At 35.4% G+C, this 18,413-nt stretch overlaps 1 protein-coding gene across 3 annotated transcripts in view; it reads right to left on the reverse strand.

The window, feature by feature from the left end:
• SENP6 (SUMO specific peptidase 6) overlaps positions 1-18,413 on the reverse strand; it is a 72,305-nt gene that overhangs the window by 37,226 nt on the left and 16,666 nt on the right. For 2 of the 3 annotated variants that reach the window (XM_063152890.1, XM_063152889.1), the window contains exons 2-5: positions 16,599-16,692; positions 10,135-10,198; positions 9,544-9,686; positions 3,853-3,954 (exon numbers count right to left, since the gene is read on the reverse strand). In XM_063152890.1, coding sequence (XP_063008960.1) covers positions 3,853-3,954; positions 9,544-9,686; positions 10,135-10,198; positions 16,599-16,692 — 403 coding nt within the window. The remainder of the gene's footprint in view (positions 1-3,852; positions 3,955-9,543; positions 9,687-10,134; positions 10,199-16,598; positions 16,693-18,413) is intronic. The other variant, XM_063152891.1, reaches the window with a different exon arrangement.

An 18,413-nucleotide genomic window follows, 5' to 3' on the forward strand; every position in this document is an offset into this window, starting at 1 on the left:
CTAGTGCTAAGGAAATTTAAAAGCAGGAAAAGAACTCCCAGAATGCCTGACACTATGGACTGTCATTACATCAAATGACTTATTTGTTTGCTTTAAAATTCCACACCAATATAATGCATTTAAAGGAATTCTCATTTTTGTACCTCAGGAAGATTAAGAGATGAGAATTCTGGATTGATCACTGTCCCTACTGCTTCATGTAGCTCATGCATAAGATTTGTTAAACATGCAGTACATACATGCTATTTCAATGCCAAGTCTGGAAGAACAGTCAGTCCATAGCATAAGACAGAACTATGCTTTAAATGAAGCAAAATAGTGTGAACCAACTACAACACGAGAGCAAGCTATATCTGAAAATCTGTTGTATCAGACATTAACAAATTTTAATTTCATCCCCAGATTCCACTGGAAAAAACATGAATATTTACCATAATATTATTGTGAAATACCAAATTTTGGTGTGCTAGAAACTTGCATTTTACATATGAGTCCAAGAGATTATCAAAAAGACTGTAACATGTATGTGCAAAAGAATTGCAGGAGATAAGAAATGCAGTACAAATCATACAAAAATTGAGCTTGATAGAGATTATAACTGAGTTCATAATCAGCTTGTCCCATGTGACACCATCCCCACCCAAAGAAGCCAGTGTAAGTCATGGAATCTGTTACATCAGTGTCAGAGACTAAAGTTGCTCAACTTATTTAATAATGTTTTTGTTTCTGGTTAAGCTTTCAAGAACCTTTTAGATAAAATACATTAATATATAATAATTTATCTATATATTAGATAAAATTAATTTTCCCTATGTTGTTTCTGATCACCACACCATAAAACAATCTACAAATGCAAAAAATTAACAGAACACAACTTTGAGTCACCTGCAAATTAGCACAGGAAAACAAAACTCAAAAATTTAGAACTCAATTTCCATGCTATCAGCTCTTCTGTCTTGATATATACCTAGAATGTTATTCTTGGTTTGCACTCACATTTTTTGCAAATAGTCCTTTTTGAGGAATCATCACCAGCATTTACTTTTAAACTCAACTACTGCCTAATGTCAGTAAAGACTAGCCAAAAGAGGGTATCAAAAAATTCCTACACAAGTGAAAATACAAGACCAAACTATAATATACAGTTTATATGGTCTGGAATTTTATATCATGGTCAGTTTTACATAGTCCTATTTTAGTTGGCTTTTTTCTGACTACTGCCTTCTCACTCAGAAATCTGTTTTCAACATCAAGCAGCCCTGAAATCTCTCTTCTTCTATTTATTTTTTTTAAAGAAGGTCTGTCAGGAAGCCACATTTTATTAATTTTCAGTCCTCTAACTCAGAAACAGATTTAGAAGCTTTTAGAAAGCAGTCAGTTGAGTCAGAAGCTACTGGAATTAAACCTCATTGCAAAGTTCCTATGTAAAGCTCACCCTCAGTCAATTAGATCATGCTGGTTCTGATATCCTCCAGTAACAAAGCACTGCTGGAAGTGTTATGACTGTTTCCTGCCTCTAAAACTCCAAAAATATTCCTAGCATAAGAGTTAATTGTCTGTTGCTAATGTAAATGAGCTACAATAACAATCCTAAGAGAAAACATATTTAGAACACTCAAGATGACTACTATCCAATTACTGCACACAATATTCAGCTTGCCTATGTTATGCATTAGCTTTCTTTCTGCGTCACACATGCCTTTTTTCTTCACATTACATTGCAGGTTTAAAAAGAAGTAAATCCCACAGGCAAGAAAGGCAAGCAGGCAAATCCAACACCCACTGAAGATTAAGAATCTCTGGAGCAGGTTGAAGAAACCTGTGGCACTGAACTTGCTAAGATGAAGCCATTTCAACTGGATGCTTGAAGAACCATTTCACAACAAGGCTTAATCAAGTGCATGAAAATTATCAAGTTAACAATCAGAGCAGTCTTGTATGATTTTGCTTACTTCAAATCATTTTCATTAGCACTGTAAATCAAAATTTTATCCTTCAAAATAACAAAAAACCCCACAAACAAGCAACTCCTCTCTCACAAATAAACAAAAGCGAGCACAAACACACACAAACAAAACCCACCAGAAAGGTAAGAGCATGAATGCTTAGAGATGGCCCACATTTTCCTCTATGGGACATTGAACAAAAATATTCTAAAAATGACTTCATGCAAGCAAAAGCACAGCTGGTTCAGTCTAAACCACAGTGGTAACATCAACCCCATCTTTCAGCTTAACTCATGGTAAAAATTGCCAATTTTTTTAATCATCAGCCTCACACTGATGGCAAGAAATTTAAAGAATTGAAAAGAGATACCTACTACTGCATCTACTATTACTAAGGGGAAGGAAATGTCCATCCTATATACCACATATACATACACCTATATGGCATTTACAGACTACAGTACTGCTGGAAACAGAAGGAGGCAACAGCCTAAGTCCTCAAGGACAGGATAAGACAGCAACTGCCCTGAGAGGAAATGCTGCAAGACTTGGGCTTGTTATCCTGGAGAAACGAAGACTCCAGGCAGACCTTATTGTGGCCTTCAGTACTTGAAGGGGGCCTAAAAGATAGATGGGGACAAACAGTTTAGCAGGGCCTGTTGCAATAGGACAAGGGGTAATGGTTTAAAACAAAAGAGGGTAGATCCAGACTAGATACAAGTGTTTTACAATGAGGGGTTAAACACTGAAACAGGCTGACTGGAGAAGTGGTAGTTGCCTGATCACTGCAAACATTCAAGGTCAGGTGGCATGGGGCTCTGAGCAACCTGATCTAGTTGAAGATATCCCTGCTTATGGCAGGGGGATTGGACTAGATAGCCTTTAAAGTCCCTTTCACCACAAACTGTTCTATGACTATTATTTTGTGACTGAAAAATTCCTTTTTCAGTCTGTTTATTCAATGCCAGATTACTCTAATAGAAGTTTGGATCATATCATTCATTCACATTAGAATGTGGGCTTTCTTTTTCTGAAGTCAGCAAATCAAACTGAGAGAAGTAGGATGAAAAAACCAAAAAGATAATGCCTGTATATAATCCCATCATCCTAAAAAATCTATTCTTAAAAACCGAGAAAAAAAAAGATAGAAGAAGAAGGAAGCTACAAAATGCAGACAGGATAAAGCACTCATGATAGAGTGGAAATCCACAGAACTCATAAATAAAAAGAGCTCTGAATGGATAAATTTTGAAAGAAAATTCCTTAAAACAGTTGCTATCTAATACGTTTGTGAAACACACTAGGGGTACAAAACACCTAGAACCAACCCTACAATTTACAGAAGTTTGACAGGGTTTCAAGTTTCAAATCAATTAAGTTAAATTCAGCATAGTTCAGTAAGATTCCCTGGTTTCCAGCCATCCCTTCTAAAAATAATTTACATAGATGCAAAACCTTGCTTTTGTTAGATGTTGCAATTTATGTTTTACACTATATATACAGATGATATACAATCTTCAGATCTATGATTTAATGTTTACATGGATCTTACACAAGCTGAAGGTGCTGTTACTTAGCAGTTGCTGATCATGTTGCCAGTTAAGTGAATTTCTACTGCAAACTATGGTTGTCTATTTCAAAGTATTTTCTCAAAGTATTTATATTAGCAGGTGCTCTCCTACTACCTGCCAATGTTCTTTAAAATTACTAAATTCTAGTATTATATGATAGTAATTCCTAAATGTTTTTATGAAACTTCAGTAATTAAGGTCAAAGCTCATAATCAAGAATGCACCCATGTGATTTTCTTAAAACACTTCACAGCATAAGGAAAATCATTACATACAGAACCAGGGAGAATTTTTACAAGTGAAACACCTGCAGAAGCACAAGTAAGTATTCTTACCTTTGGGCTGCTGTTTTTACTACGGCTGTTTGTGCGTGTGCGTGGTGAAAACGTCTGCCATGTACCACAGTTACAGGACCAGAGATATTCTGAGCATTTTCACTGCAAACATATAGAAAATGTTTAAGAAAAGACTCTGGTGTGTTTGTACAGTCTTTGGTAAAACATGTGGTGTCCTAATTTTACAAGACCAGACACACAACACCAAGTATTAAAGTATTTCTGAACCAATAACACATATTGTTAGGATCACTTTACAGGCATATCAACATTCAGCCCTATAATAAAATGGACATATAAGAATATACACAATTTTTTTTTCTGCGGAAAAAAGGTAAAGATTTTTTCACTCAACCCTGTACTGTGAAAAGAGACAGCCTTTTTAATTACTTATGAAATTATAAAATTAGTTATAAATGGTTATCTCTCATTTTATTAAGGCATAATATTAACTTCTTTAATATGACTTAAGGGGCAAAATGTGAACAGACTGAATTCAGGAATGTCCCTCACAAAAAAAAGTGAACAGAGAAAATTTATGGATGCAAGATGACTTGTAACTGAAAAAAATCAACACATTTCACAAAGAAAAAAAAACAAAGGATTCTCAGGTACTCATATCTCAACAGGACTCTTATTCACCAATGTATCTTAGCACTTCTTGGGTTTCTTCATTTGCTTTTGACTTTTATCTCATTATTACGTAATACCAGTAATTATGGAGAGATGATGAATTACCATTACTCCCTCTAGTAAAAGTTGACATTAAGATACAATAGTTCAATAATACAGAGCTCCTTCAGAGATCATTAAACCTAAAGAATTATCCTGCACGCTGCTGCGACAGGACACACAATACTATGCTTGAAATGTTCAAAAATCACACAACTTTTAATAGACAACATGCTCATGATACAAATTGTCTCAAACTATGGAAATACAGTGCTTAAACTCAGCTTTTCAAATTGGACATTTTAATTGCACTAGAGAAAATTATGTGAAAAATCATTCCTACTACTAATATTTCTCAGAAATATTATCTTGCCATTTGTCCTGTTATGAACAATGAAAAGAAACCCAAAGTACCACAATTCAATAAAAGCTGGCAACCAGTTCCTAATCCCTGCTTTACAATCCCCCCAAAAGAAGAAAATGAGTAAACTGTTACTGTGCTTTTCAATTTCAGTTTAGCATTACAAACCCTTCTGGTAGCCTTACATAAGTCAAGATGAGAAGCTTTCAGAGCATTTCTGCCTGCCCCTAACATAACCACAAACATAACAAAACAAGGCTTATCAAACCCAAGGGGTTAAATCCTCTTCTCTAAAATATGAAATTTAAAAACATCATAAACCATTTGAGTTAACAGTCCAACATCCTGAAAACTAGTAACATCCATGCAAACACCAACCTCCTCAAAGCAAACACATTCATCTCAGATGCATCTAAGTCAAGGCTATGCAACTCCAGCTGGTCAGTCATCATCCAGATCAATCTACAGTCAACCTTCTGTCTAATTTGCTACCTCAGAAATAAAAAACTGACAGCTACTTGCCCTAAGTACTTTAGAATGTCTCAAACCCTCTTTGGCTTCCCATTCATGTCTTTGAAAAAGATTAAAAAAAAAAAAAACAAACAACAAAACAGAAGCAGAGTGCAGGAATGCCCTCTCAAATACTTAAGACCTAAGGACTTCAAGCAAGCAAGCAAGCATATGTATCTCCTGTTTTACCATTGTGTTTGTTGGATCTGACCTTTGCCAAGCTATCATGATTGTGAAACTCTGTCGTGTGCCCCCACAGCAGAAAAAAACTGTTAAGCAGCACTTTTGCTTTCTGCCTCACTCACGTAGTGAAAACTCCAGTAGATGCTGGAATAGAATATCACAGACTGCTCAGGGATCAGATCTGAGTCACAGCAGACTGTTCTGGATGGCACACTTAAATGGTTCATATGGTGTCAGACATGTTTCCAACTAGGACAGCTCTAAAACACAATCTACTCCATAATCTTGTTCTCTGAATGGAACATACCCAACACAGAAGAAACACCAGAAAATACAATCATAAAGTCCTAGCAAGTTGCAAAACAGCCACCTCAGAACTGAAATTTGAGTTTGCAAGTTTCAGCACAATTTCCTGAAAATTAGTATAACACACTAAAAGCGGGGTGATGCAAAGGTCAGAAAGTTCCATGAAAGAACAAATATTCTAAAAAGAATTTACAGTATTTTAACAATAAATGTTTCATCAATGTTAGCTCAGAAACCACAGAATAATTTGAAGCCTAGGCTCTGACAAAAACAAGGTTTTACTATCATGTGCTATCAGGTGATCCTAAGAAATTCTTACCACCACATATTCAAGAGACAAAACAACAAAAAAAAAAAAGCTTGAACTGGACAAATGGATGGAGCTAGAAGTAAAGGAAGAACAGTATTTCAAAAACTCTCAACTACAGACTACATTAATTCTGCTGTTCATCGAATAACGTTTTAACAAAATATTGTCAAAGAAAATCTAAAAGGGCCTGAATACAAGTTACTGAAAGCTAGCAAAGATAAAACTATTTTAAGTAAGACATCATGCTTAAAAAAGTACAACCAAAATTAATTAGGTTAATGGTTTGCTACTGGATTTGCTCAATCAGGTAACAGATCATAACCTTTTGCTTGGTTTCAATTTCTCTGGCAGTACAGCAGATATTTCTTCTCACTGTACTTCCATATCCCTTCTTCCTATCTCTTATTCTCTGAATTTTAGGGACTATTCTACTAGAATAATACTCCTTTGAGCCAAGCCCTATTGATCTGAATTTTTTGTCCTTATTCTGCAGATTAGATGGAAAAAGACTCCAACATTGTGATAAAATCACCATGAACAGATAAAGAATATCAAACAGCTGATCTTCTTGTATTTAATCTAGGAGTTTAACTGTATTATCAACTTTCAGAATCTCCTCTAGCTGAAGAGTCTAAATACTGAAAGAGTAACTATTAAGCACCTTCCATTCTGCATTTCCAAGTGAACAAACCAACAATCACCACTACAATGACTAGAGCCCAAACCTTTACTGATACACATTATGAAAGGTACAACAAATATCCAATGTCATTAAATCAAGATAATCACTTGGAGCACAACCACAAAATGCAGCGACCAAAATGTGAGAAGCAGTCACAGTGGTCTATACACATCCATTATTCATAACAAAGTCCTTCATTAACGACAGTTTATTAAGAAAAGGGTGAACGCATATTTTTCATTTAAATTCAGTATGCATCTCAGTACTAGACAAAAGGTGGCTGCCCATTTACATGCAATAGATTTAACTTTTTAGTTGAATTTTATAAATCCTACTAGGTCTTAGGTTTATACTGTATTATTTGTCAATAGAAGGCAGTTCCAATCTAGGCAACAGAATGTCTGAACTACATGCGTAGACCATCTAAAAAACCTCAGTAACTATTTACCTTAAAACAAAAACTTAAAAAAAACATACATGTAAAATATGTAAAAACATACATGTGCAGTCAAGTTTGACTGCTTCAAAAAAAAACAACTTACATGGTAAGGTTGGATTTCACTACAAATACCATAGCCAGATGAAGGAAAATTGTAGGTATGAGTGAATTAGAGGAATCTTATTTTAAATGTGTACTCAAAACAAAGAACAAGTACAATGTAAATGCACAGATTTCTTCAATATTAAAACAGAGCAAACGAGCCCTGACAGACACAAAGGTAAAAGTAACAATTACAAATCTAGGTTCAAGAACAGAATACTAAGGAATGAAAATGACCAAGATGATTCTGTAAGAACTGAACATTTGAAGATGTGCATGGCAGAAATCTGGATATCATCTTACAAATCTCTTGTGTATACAAAAGAAAATTTAAAGACAAAACATTATTTGCATAGATAAATCACGGAAAATGAAGTACAATGCTGATTTGTGTAAACGTAAAAATAACCTATTAAAAAATCCCTTTTCATTAATAAGCAAATTTTACTTTTAAGAAAACTTTTTTAAGTTCCACATAATAGTCCAGCAGTTTATCTTAAGAAATCAGGCTTGAAGGAAACAGCAGGAAAGAAGATATATAACACAGAACTTAGAGGATTTATTTTTTCACGTGGCTATGGTAAGATGGTCCCACAAACCAATAGTGCTTAGAGCATTCAAGAGTCCTGACTGCAGAGAGGGGCCAGAGCTTGGGGCTACGCTGTGGGCACGGCTACACTGCCCCTCTGAAATCAAGGCTGGGGGTTGTGTCAGGGGGAACAATAAGGACCCTATCCCCAGAAGTGTGCCATTTTTATCTCCCTCTCCTCATCAGGGCTGAATTGCTGGGATTAGCCCTGCAGATTCCATCTTCTGCTGCTGCCACTCAGCACCCTCCCACTCCTGTGAGATGTGACCCCAGGATGTGGTTCTGAAAAGCAGCAGAGCTGTGTGGATCTGAGCCCAGCAGAGTGGTCCAAAGCAGCAGCAGAAGTGAGTCTGAGCTGAGCCTGAACCCAAGCCTGGTGCAGTGGAGCAGGAGTGCAGCACAGCATAGATGATCTCACTTCCATGGTTTTGTCTCTCACTGTTTTCCATTGTCTCAGGCTCAGGGATGGGGAGAGCCAGCTGTGAGGAGTGCCCACCATCTTGTCTTTCTCCCATGCCACATGGAACTAAGTCAAAGTGGCAAACACCTTTTGTGCATAAAGCACCTTCCTTTACTTCTGTACGCCTTTGTTATTAATATTTCTGCTGTCACTGTGCATTTCTTACTCCACTGCTGTTTGCTTTCAGGAAATGGTTAGCTCAACCCATAGTCTCTGCCTTGTCCCTCTCTTACTGGAGGGGACAAGAAGGGAAGTGGCTTCTTTAGAGTTCAGTTTCCAGATGGTGATAAGCCACACAAATGAAGACGTGGACATCCCTCATGTAGCTACAGATACACTGGATATTTGATGATTGGCCCATCTATAGCTAGGTATCTTACAAACTTTTCCTTCCTGCAAAGGTTACCAACCTTTAAAGTGAGTGCACTTTAGCAATATGAAACACTCCCTGAGAAAGTTAGGTGAATATATCACTTTTTATTATATACTAAATAAAGAAAGCAGTCTCTTTCAAGCTAGGGACAATAGTAACAAGCAAGTACAACAGTGAATGCTTAAAAACTGTTCCTGTCTGCTCTAAATGCAAGTGACAGTCTCAAGTTGGCCTATACAAGTATGGCTATTTGCCGAATCTTTAAAAAAAAGTCTGTGAATCCAAAATGAAAATATATCTTGCAGTAACAAAACCAGAAAACACATCCTGAGTTAACCTTGACAATTCAGCATCACAGAAAGAAGCGAATCTGGATGGGGATGTAAAAAGTATTTTCCTACCTGCTATCACCGTATAGAGTGAACAGTAACACATGCAGGCAACATGGGTAAGGTACAAACAAATACGCCTCTGAATGCTCAAAATCCATTTTAACAGTCTTCTGGTACTTTACTAATGCGGTGTTAAATATTTTTTAAGAGAAAAAACCCTAACAATCTAGGTTTCCCTCTTTACTCAGAAGCACAGTACACTACAGCTTATTAAAATGCACAGCACACAAGATATAAGGACTAGAAGTTCTGTTTATTGTGTATTGATTTGTATAATGATCAAAGCAAGGACACATAAATTAAACGCATTACCTCAGTTTCTTGCTATTTCCCATCATGTTGAGGCCAATTGCATTCCCTTTTAGAAGTTTGAAGCCTCCACCTTTGCCTCGCCTTGCATATGCTTTTATGGCATCGCTGCTGCTGCCGATAGCTCCAGGTCGACAACGAATTGACTGCCACAACAGAATTCACATATTAAAATAATTGTATAATTGTGTAGAAGTTAGAAGGAGTAAATTAATGCAAAATATTAATATAAATATTACTTTGGCTCCATTTTCAAACTGCTTTTATATCAAATTTCATGGAAAATATACACTGTCTACACCTATACTACGACATCTTACTAAACAAAATACAATACATATTTTATATTTAGTACACTATTTATGATAATTGTCTAAACTTAGTCAGTCTTGCTCATATTTTTCAGAATACTATTGAGATAAAGAGGGGAACAAAAATTTTAAGGGTAGACAGATAAACAGCTTGGGCATATGTTCCTGAAACACAACTGAAACTTCCATTTCTTTACACTGGACACACGGCTACGCAATACCGTTTAAGAACCTAAAAAGCTTTAAAGATACATTTTCACCATGAGATAAACCAATTATTTACCTTTTTTTCTTCATTGGGACTGAAAGACCCATCATTGTCATCTAAACTGAGCAGATTTGCCTCGCTAGAATGGTGTGGGAGAGAAAAGCACATACACTGTAATCCAACAGAGCACACACAAACATTTTAAATGCAAAAGGTTTTTTTTATCCCCTTCCCTCTACATTTAAATACATCATATATCATATACATATCATTGTATAAATATGCATAAAACAGGAACACGAAATGAGCAACAGAGTGATCAGATGCATAATGTGAACCTGAACTTAAAGTGTAAATCAAATTATTTTGCAAAATGCAAAACTAAAATGATTAATTCAAAACAGACAATGCCACTGAACCTTCAATATGGTTACAACAATATTACTGACACTATAAAAGATTCTACATTCTCTGCATAAATTGAGTCCAAAACATCATTAACCTCTAAAACATGATCTTACTTTGCTTATGCCTATCATACAATGTTCAAGTATGTAGTTTAAAACTGCAGACTTCATACTGCTTTAGGAGAAGAACTTAGTCTAACTACATTTTACCACACAGCAATTACTACCAAAGTATGTGCTCCTAAAAAGACTAAAAAGAACATATTCGGTTTGGTTCTACTGCTTACTAAAATGTGTTTTCTTTAGCACTTTCAACACCTGTAACCCCCAACCATTAGAATGGGGAAGAAAAAAAAAAAAAAAAAAAAAAAAAAAAAAAAAAAAAAGCCACTCTATGACACTCTAAAACCATTCTTTCCAGTAACAGGCATTTATCCTCAAGTAATCTTAAGTACTTAAATTTAAACCCCAACCACACACTTCATCACTTCATACTGACAGCAGCTAGATTAGTCTAACATATTCTTGCTTCCAGGAGGAACAACCTGCAGACAATCCCATCTCATCAATCCTGATAGGGCTACTCCTCTGTTGGTGACAAAAAACAATACAACTTTTAGCCAACTTGTAATTGCATGGTTTGAAAAGTTTTAATCAAGATCACTCAGGCAGAAATTCCTTAAAATCAAAGAAGTTATGCCAGGTGTCAAAAGGGAAGAACTATACAAGAGAAACATACTTTTCTTAGCTGTGTCAGCTTGACATGCTGGTTTACAATACATACAATGACTTTAGCTCTTCATATATAAATAAACTAATTACTCAGTGCTCCATCCCTCAAGTTCCTAACAACTTTTTCCATTCACAATACTTCCCTTCATGTAACAATTTATTCTTCCATCTTATGCAACACAAATATCCTTAGAGCAAATAAAAATAAAATTAAAATGTTGGGTGAGATCTACAGACTCTGAAACTTCAGGAGATAAGACTGTGCATACAGTTGATTTTGAAAAGGGAAGAATGATGTAATGTGAATGTATAGCCAGTGGCACTGTTGTATTTTCCCTTCATTTACAGAGCACCACGCTTGTAGGTGCTCAATGGTAAAACAGTGTAGTAGATTCATCACTAATTTCAAACAAAGGCAAAAAGAGTACAGTTGTACTTCTGTACAGACTATCCACAGATATTAAATTTTCACATCCTGCAACATTTTTTTTAACATTCTCTTTCAGAACAAATCATCCTTTCAAGGGAGGCTCATGGAGCCTTCTCAAACGTTCATCAGTAGACACAGAGTTTAGCAATTTCAGAAATTTTCCACATCCTAAAAAATAAACAAAACCCTGCAACACACACGAGCAGCAACCTACAGTATCTGCAGCTCTGGCATTTGCCTACAGTGCTGTCCTAGTCAGATCATTTCACCTCCAAATGCTTTTGTTCTTTAGCTTCAGTTCATTCAAAAATGATGGCTATTTTCAAAACACCTTTGTACTGTGTTGATACTTTTAGGATTTCAACATGCTTCAATACAGCAGCCATTTTAACCAAGGGCAATTGAGGGGGGAGACGAGAAGTTTAACACATTGCAAATGACAAAAACACTGAGCCAAGGCTCAAATCACAATGAACATGAGTAACTCTTACCAGGGAACATGACTAGAGCAGTATTAGCAAATTGGAAGTTTTAAGTGAACCAATACTTTTAGATCTTAAAGAATGTGAAGCATCTGCATCAGAAGCAGAAAGGTTGTTTTTTCAGAGAGCAGAATACATAGTAACCAAGCGAGGTCTATTTGCTCATGTATCACATGCTTCCTGCCGCCTGCTTCAATGATGCAATTTATACAGGCAGGAAAAAAACCAAAAGCAACCCAAAACAAACACTACACCACTCCAACATACCAGTCAGTAATATTTTTAACATCCCTGAAATGAAACCTCAGTGGTCTCGCTGGGAGGATGTCTCCACACTCTGTCACTTTTAACCAGGGAACCACTGGTTTCCTGGTTATTTTCACAGTGGAACATAATTTCTAACTTTTCAATACATTCCTTAAAATTTTGTAACAAATGAATGTTAACTCTCTACTAATATTGGGGGGGGGAGGGGGGAAATAGAAGTAATTTACATACACAGAGTTCTTAAGGGAAGTTCATAATTACACATTCATGTTTAGGCACTGAACAAGAAAACAAAAATTACTGTTTACTTACCTCTAATCACTTGCCATTTGTTTGATGTTTTAAAACATTAAGAGCTATGCAATAGTTAGTTAGACAGCTGAGATTAACAGGCTATGTTTTCACTACTTTCTACAAGCAACTCAAACTTTAAACCTCTGCTGACCATTGAGGTTACACTCTAATAAGCTGCAAGCACATTTCTATCAACTGATCCAGTCACATTTCAAACATAATTGGAATTTCTTTCTGAAAACTATTACATATAAAACCAGTAGGCTGACGTATTTGCCTTCACAGCACACTGTGTACATTCTTTGTTTTAAATTACATAGTGGTAGGCAGCACACTAAAAAAGCTGCACTATCAGAGGCACAAGAGAAGTAGGAGTATTATTATTAACTCATTTACAGAGTCATTCCATTAAAATTAGGCATCATTTAAAAAGTTTTCATCAATTTAAAGGCTACAGTGCCCTACTAATGGGCTCAAAAAAGAAGTAAAAAAAAAATCTATCTAACTATGGATAGATTTTTTGAGAAAATAATACAAATTTTATAAGCAGTGGAAAAAAGCTCAATGCAAATATATAACGGTACAATACCAATGTAAATATATAACACAGTACAATGCTTTTCCATTTGTCAACACATGGAAAAAAGAGGTTTATTCCTCTAAATGGAAGGGGCAAAAAATAAAGCTTTTTGAAAGAAAATTGTAGTTAAGTAAAGACACTGTAGTACAAATATATTAAGCCCATTTATTTGTATTTCTTATTTTTGATAAGGCTACTGTTATCTCGGTGGAAGGCAGAAGTCTAGACTATAAAGAAAACAGTATGATAGCCAAAAGAAATCTGGGCCCATCCATTTACAAAACCACTGTGGAGCATACTGATATATTTCAAAAACATTTACAGAGATATTCCAAAGGCAGTAAACATAAATTATCCAAGACAGTTCAAGAGAGTAAGCTGTAACACCAGAAAGCATCTTGTAACATGTTAATGTCATGAATCATACAAATATATTAAACTGGCCAGGTTTGTTTAAGTCTGCCATCCTTTCATATCTTCTGCTACACAAGACCAGCTTAATTTCCACCATTTATTCTCTGGTGGACTACACAGATTTCAGTGTGCTCAGCTGACCAACTGGTCTTTTCTTCTGTGGCTCTCCATAAAGGTAGATATCCTATGGGATCTCCAATTATAAAGCAAGGAAAGTCTCAAGCCACTTGCTACCATCCTGAGTAGATCAAACCTTTTAGAACATCAAAAATATCACTTTTACTCTTTCAAATGGATGAGCATTATCTGCAGGCATTTGCTTTGGGATAAGATACTGGCTAATTCCCATTCTCAACTTCTATAACTCTTGTTCCACACTGAGTATCAACTCTGGCATCAATTTAAATTTATATAGTGTTGGGTGATCATTATTTTTCCAAAGCTTCTTCAGTTTACAAATATTCTTTAGTCTTTTTGTGTTCATTATTTGATATCTTAACCATTATGACTCATCTCACCTACGTCTGAAGTAAGTTAAATGACACCCTTCTTTTAAAACATCTACCTGTTCTAAAAATTGCTGTGGTAGGAGGTCATTAACCACATACTTTGTGTTCATCTCACTGAAGAAAAGATCATCCAAGCAGGCATCCAGTGCTGACCAACATCATTAGCACAGGTCTCATGCAGAAATACAAGAATACAGCCACTCCTTTAAGTGCTGAGATGTTATTCTCAGGCCAGTTCAAAACAAACCTATTGTGTGTCTGCCATTAAGAGGGGAAAAAACTCTGATAAAGTCAGGCACCACAACCCCAGTGCCTCCACAAGAAGCAGGAGATGCATCCAGCTGCTTGCTTCAGACTCAGCTCTCTCCACAAAGAAACCATGTAAGAGTCAAACACTGTAGTCAGTACGAGCACACTACAGCAAATACCTACTTACTGCACAATATGCTCAAAATACTGGGAGGGACACAAAGCTTTATTCTGGAACAATTACATGAATTAAAGCTGCTAATCTTTGAAATCTTCTACTAAGGGTAAAGGAAATTTAGAAATAAAAAAAGGAAGGAAAATTTACTGTTACTTGTTTTCTGAAGATTCCCTTCTGTCAATGTTTTGCCGTATGAAATAAAAATGCATCAAAAAAGCAAAAAATATAAATTATTTCAAAATGCTAAAAGCTCACTATGTCTTTAAGATAAACAAACTCAGGTGTTACCAAAAGTAAATAGTGGGCAGCTTAAAACATATGGCAGTTTGGAGGGAATAAGAAATTGCCTCAAATGGTATCAGAGTAAGTCAAGAAGATGAGACCTCCAGTTTAAATCAATTTTCAACTACTCTTCTATTTATACTTCAGAGTAAGATTCTGCATAATTCACAGATATAAAAGCAAATCAAAAATTATCTAAGTAGGCAATAAAAATTCAATTCTAGCTATGGAAAAACTGCTTATTATAGACAATATTCGAAAGAAATGAAAAATCACCCAGACATACAATCTTAAAATCAGATACAATTACATAAAGATTATGTTTCATAATAATTTTTCTAACTTTTATTTTTAGCATCATTACTCTATACATTTTTCATTCTATGTTCTTAACACAGAATGAAAAATGTATAGAGTAATGATGCTAACATTACTCTAACATCAGCTGGAGACTGATGGAAAACAGCAGTAAATTACTAGTAGAAAAAAAAGCTGCTATGTTTTCAAATGTGACTTATTTCTGAAGGCAAGTAAAATGGAAATAGTAACTGTATGGTATGTACTGCCCTTAGAACATATTTGTGTGTACTACAAATGGACGTAAAGTTGCTAGGGAACAACACGACCTTAATTCTATAAAACTAAAATGCCCCTAGTTTGTGAACCCTTTAAAAAGTGCTTTTAACTTCCAATATAGTTCTGTTTTGACAAGAGCTCTTAATGCTTTACCTCACACTTTAATGAACTCCTGCATTCATTTTTTAATTACTAAAACTTCACATTTCTTAATGTTTTATTAAGATTACAGCATAGCCTGCTGCTACAGTCTCTGTGGTTATGTCTATTTTCCTACCTCCCTTCCAATCCATACTGTTTGGCAGAATATTAGATGATACAAATTCATGTATGAATTATTTTTGTACTTAATCACAGGATTCAGCGACTTCTTACTAGAGAGCACAGCATATCTTTTAAATTTGCAGATTCTACTCTCCAAATATCTAAGAATAACAAATAAATCTACATGAATTCTTTGTGCATGACACTTGTTCTTTTAACAATTCATTAGTCATTTTGGAAATATATATATTCATATTGAGAAAACATATTAGTAAAAATAAAATGTCACAAGGACAAAGTATGCATTCAAAGTATACACACAGGATTAAAGTTTTAGCCAAAATCCAAACACACCAAGTAAAGGATTAAGTTATAAGGAAAAAAAAAACCAGCCTTAACTCCATTCAGTGAAATAAACAGAAAAACCTAGAATCTTTAAGCTCAGTTTAACTTGATGAAGGCCTAAAGCCACTGCAGTACTTGAACCATAACTGTCAAGTTCTGAGTAGCATCATCATTAAAGGAAGGAAAAGCTGAAGCTGCTTGGACACCCTCCCTATCAACTTCAATACTGTGCATGTTCACATATTGCCTGTGCTCCTTAGACTTCCACAGAAGCTCCAAAGACAACTGCAACTCTGGTGAAATCTACTGTGTCCTGTGTTGTAAGCCCCATTTTCCCAATAAAGCTTACATTAGAATGAACTCCTATTTGGCAATACTATTTAAAATAATAACTTATTTGAAATATTTTTCTTAATCACTGAAAGTTTAAAATATTATATATTGTTTCTTATGCATAAATTACAGAAAGTAAGTATTCAATTATAAATACACATTTATACTTTCAATAGCCTAGATAAAAGCATCCTTACTCTTTCTCTGCATCTCCTTCACTTTCTTCTGCATGATCAAAGCTCCAATTACTTTTAAAACCTCCATCTCTCTTGGACTGTGATCTATCCAAAGCTGAAATGAGAACAAGTTAAGGTAAGTCTTGATTTCAAGCTGAGTTATTAATCAACACAAACTAGAGGAGTAAACCAGATGCACGTATTTTCCCCCAGTATTTATTTTATTGACAACAGTGTTTAACAATCATTTCACCAGTAAGTCCATCAATACAGTGGTGACTATTATTTCCCTAAATAAATAAAAGTATCTGTCAATGTCTTATTAGCAGTAAGTTAGCAAGCTATTAAAAATTATGACCTGAGGTCATGTAGTAACTCTTTTCAACTGTTTTACTGATACTCATAAATTCAAGGGTAGTTTCTCTGATATGAACTGTATGCCACACACAGAAAGGGTCCTAAAAAGGGATTATTTACATGACTAATAACCAAATGTATTCTGAATTTTTCCATATAAAAGCAACAATTCTGAACTGTCTGAAGAACAATTTCAACCTAATATGCTGGATTTTTAATTCCACATCTGACCTGAATTAACATACAATGCAAATTATAATTTCAGTGTTAGCATCAACTAAGTGAAAACTTTCTGTCATACTACATAAAATTTCAGATTTCTCTACGACAATATCCACCCTTAGGGAGATTTTCATTTAATATCATGGCATGGGGCATTCTTAAGTGAAGGTGCTCCAGAGCAGGAGACAGCACCCGTTACAGCGCGGCACTGCTCCCCCTGGGCCTAAATACTGCAATTAAGAGCTGTCACACGAATTCTGTGTGAGACAAACTATACAGCTGCTTTGATTCTGGTTTAAGTGTGTTTTTTCTTACTACATTTGTCCTTACATTGTTGAAAATGCATTTAGAAATAATGAATGAAACTGATATACTCTGATAGAAAAGAGTAAGAAAATGACAACCAACAACATATGTCTAGGATGAAGTATAAACTATAAACAATGCACACAGAAATACTTATTGCATATTTAACTTCTGCTTCCAACTACTTGCACCTACTGCAGGTCCTGAGCCATAGGTGAATAAGTTAAATACATATTTTTACATATTAACATTGTGGTTAACAGCTTCTCCTACCCTTTTCTTCTCCCTGCTTGCTTTTTAATCAAGACTGCTATATAGAGTCAACAACATCTTGCAGCAGAAAGTATCTCAGCTTAATTACACGGGTATCTCCTTTTGTTGACTATGATTTCAATCTGGCACCTTTTGCTCTTAGCACTCTACTTCTCCAGCCCATGTACTCAGCAAGACAGTAATAAGTAACCCTTTCCTATTCCCTCATGATTGCACAGATTCCTGCTGTGTTCTTCCATGGTCTTCCTTTCCCAGGCAGAACAAGAAAAAAAATTAGTCAGCTTAATTTTTCCTCACATGAAAGCTGTTTCAAGCCTTTAAATCCCTCTTGATGATTCCCTTTGAACCTCTTCTAGTCTACTGTACCCTGTTGAGATGAGGATACACACACTATGAGGAATACTCAAAATGCATACATCTCACAAATTTCTACAGATGCAGAATGTTTTGTTATTTGTTCCTTTCCTAGAAAATCTTTACAGTGGATTTGCTGTTTTCACTGCTTAGGAGATCTTTAGGTACCAGATAATTCCACCTTTCACTCATGATTGGTTAAGAAGCACTTCAGAGCCAAGTGTTACCTACAAAAATGTCCCTTTTTTACTTTTCAGTGGCTCAGATTACTTGACATTTACCTATACAGAATTTCATGTAAATTTCAACCCACATAACTCAAAA

This window comes from Melospiza melodia, chromosome 3, assembly GCF_035770615.1.
Source record: "Melospiza melodia melodia isolate bMelMel2 chromosome 3, bMelMel2.pri, whole genome shotgun sequence".
Lineage (NCBI taxonomy): Eukaryota > Metazoa > Chordata > Aves > Passeriformes > Passerellidae > Melospiza > Melospiza melodia.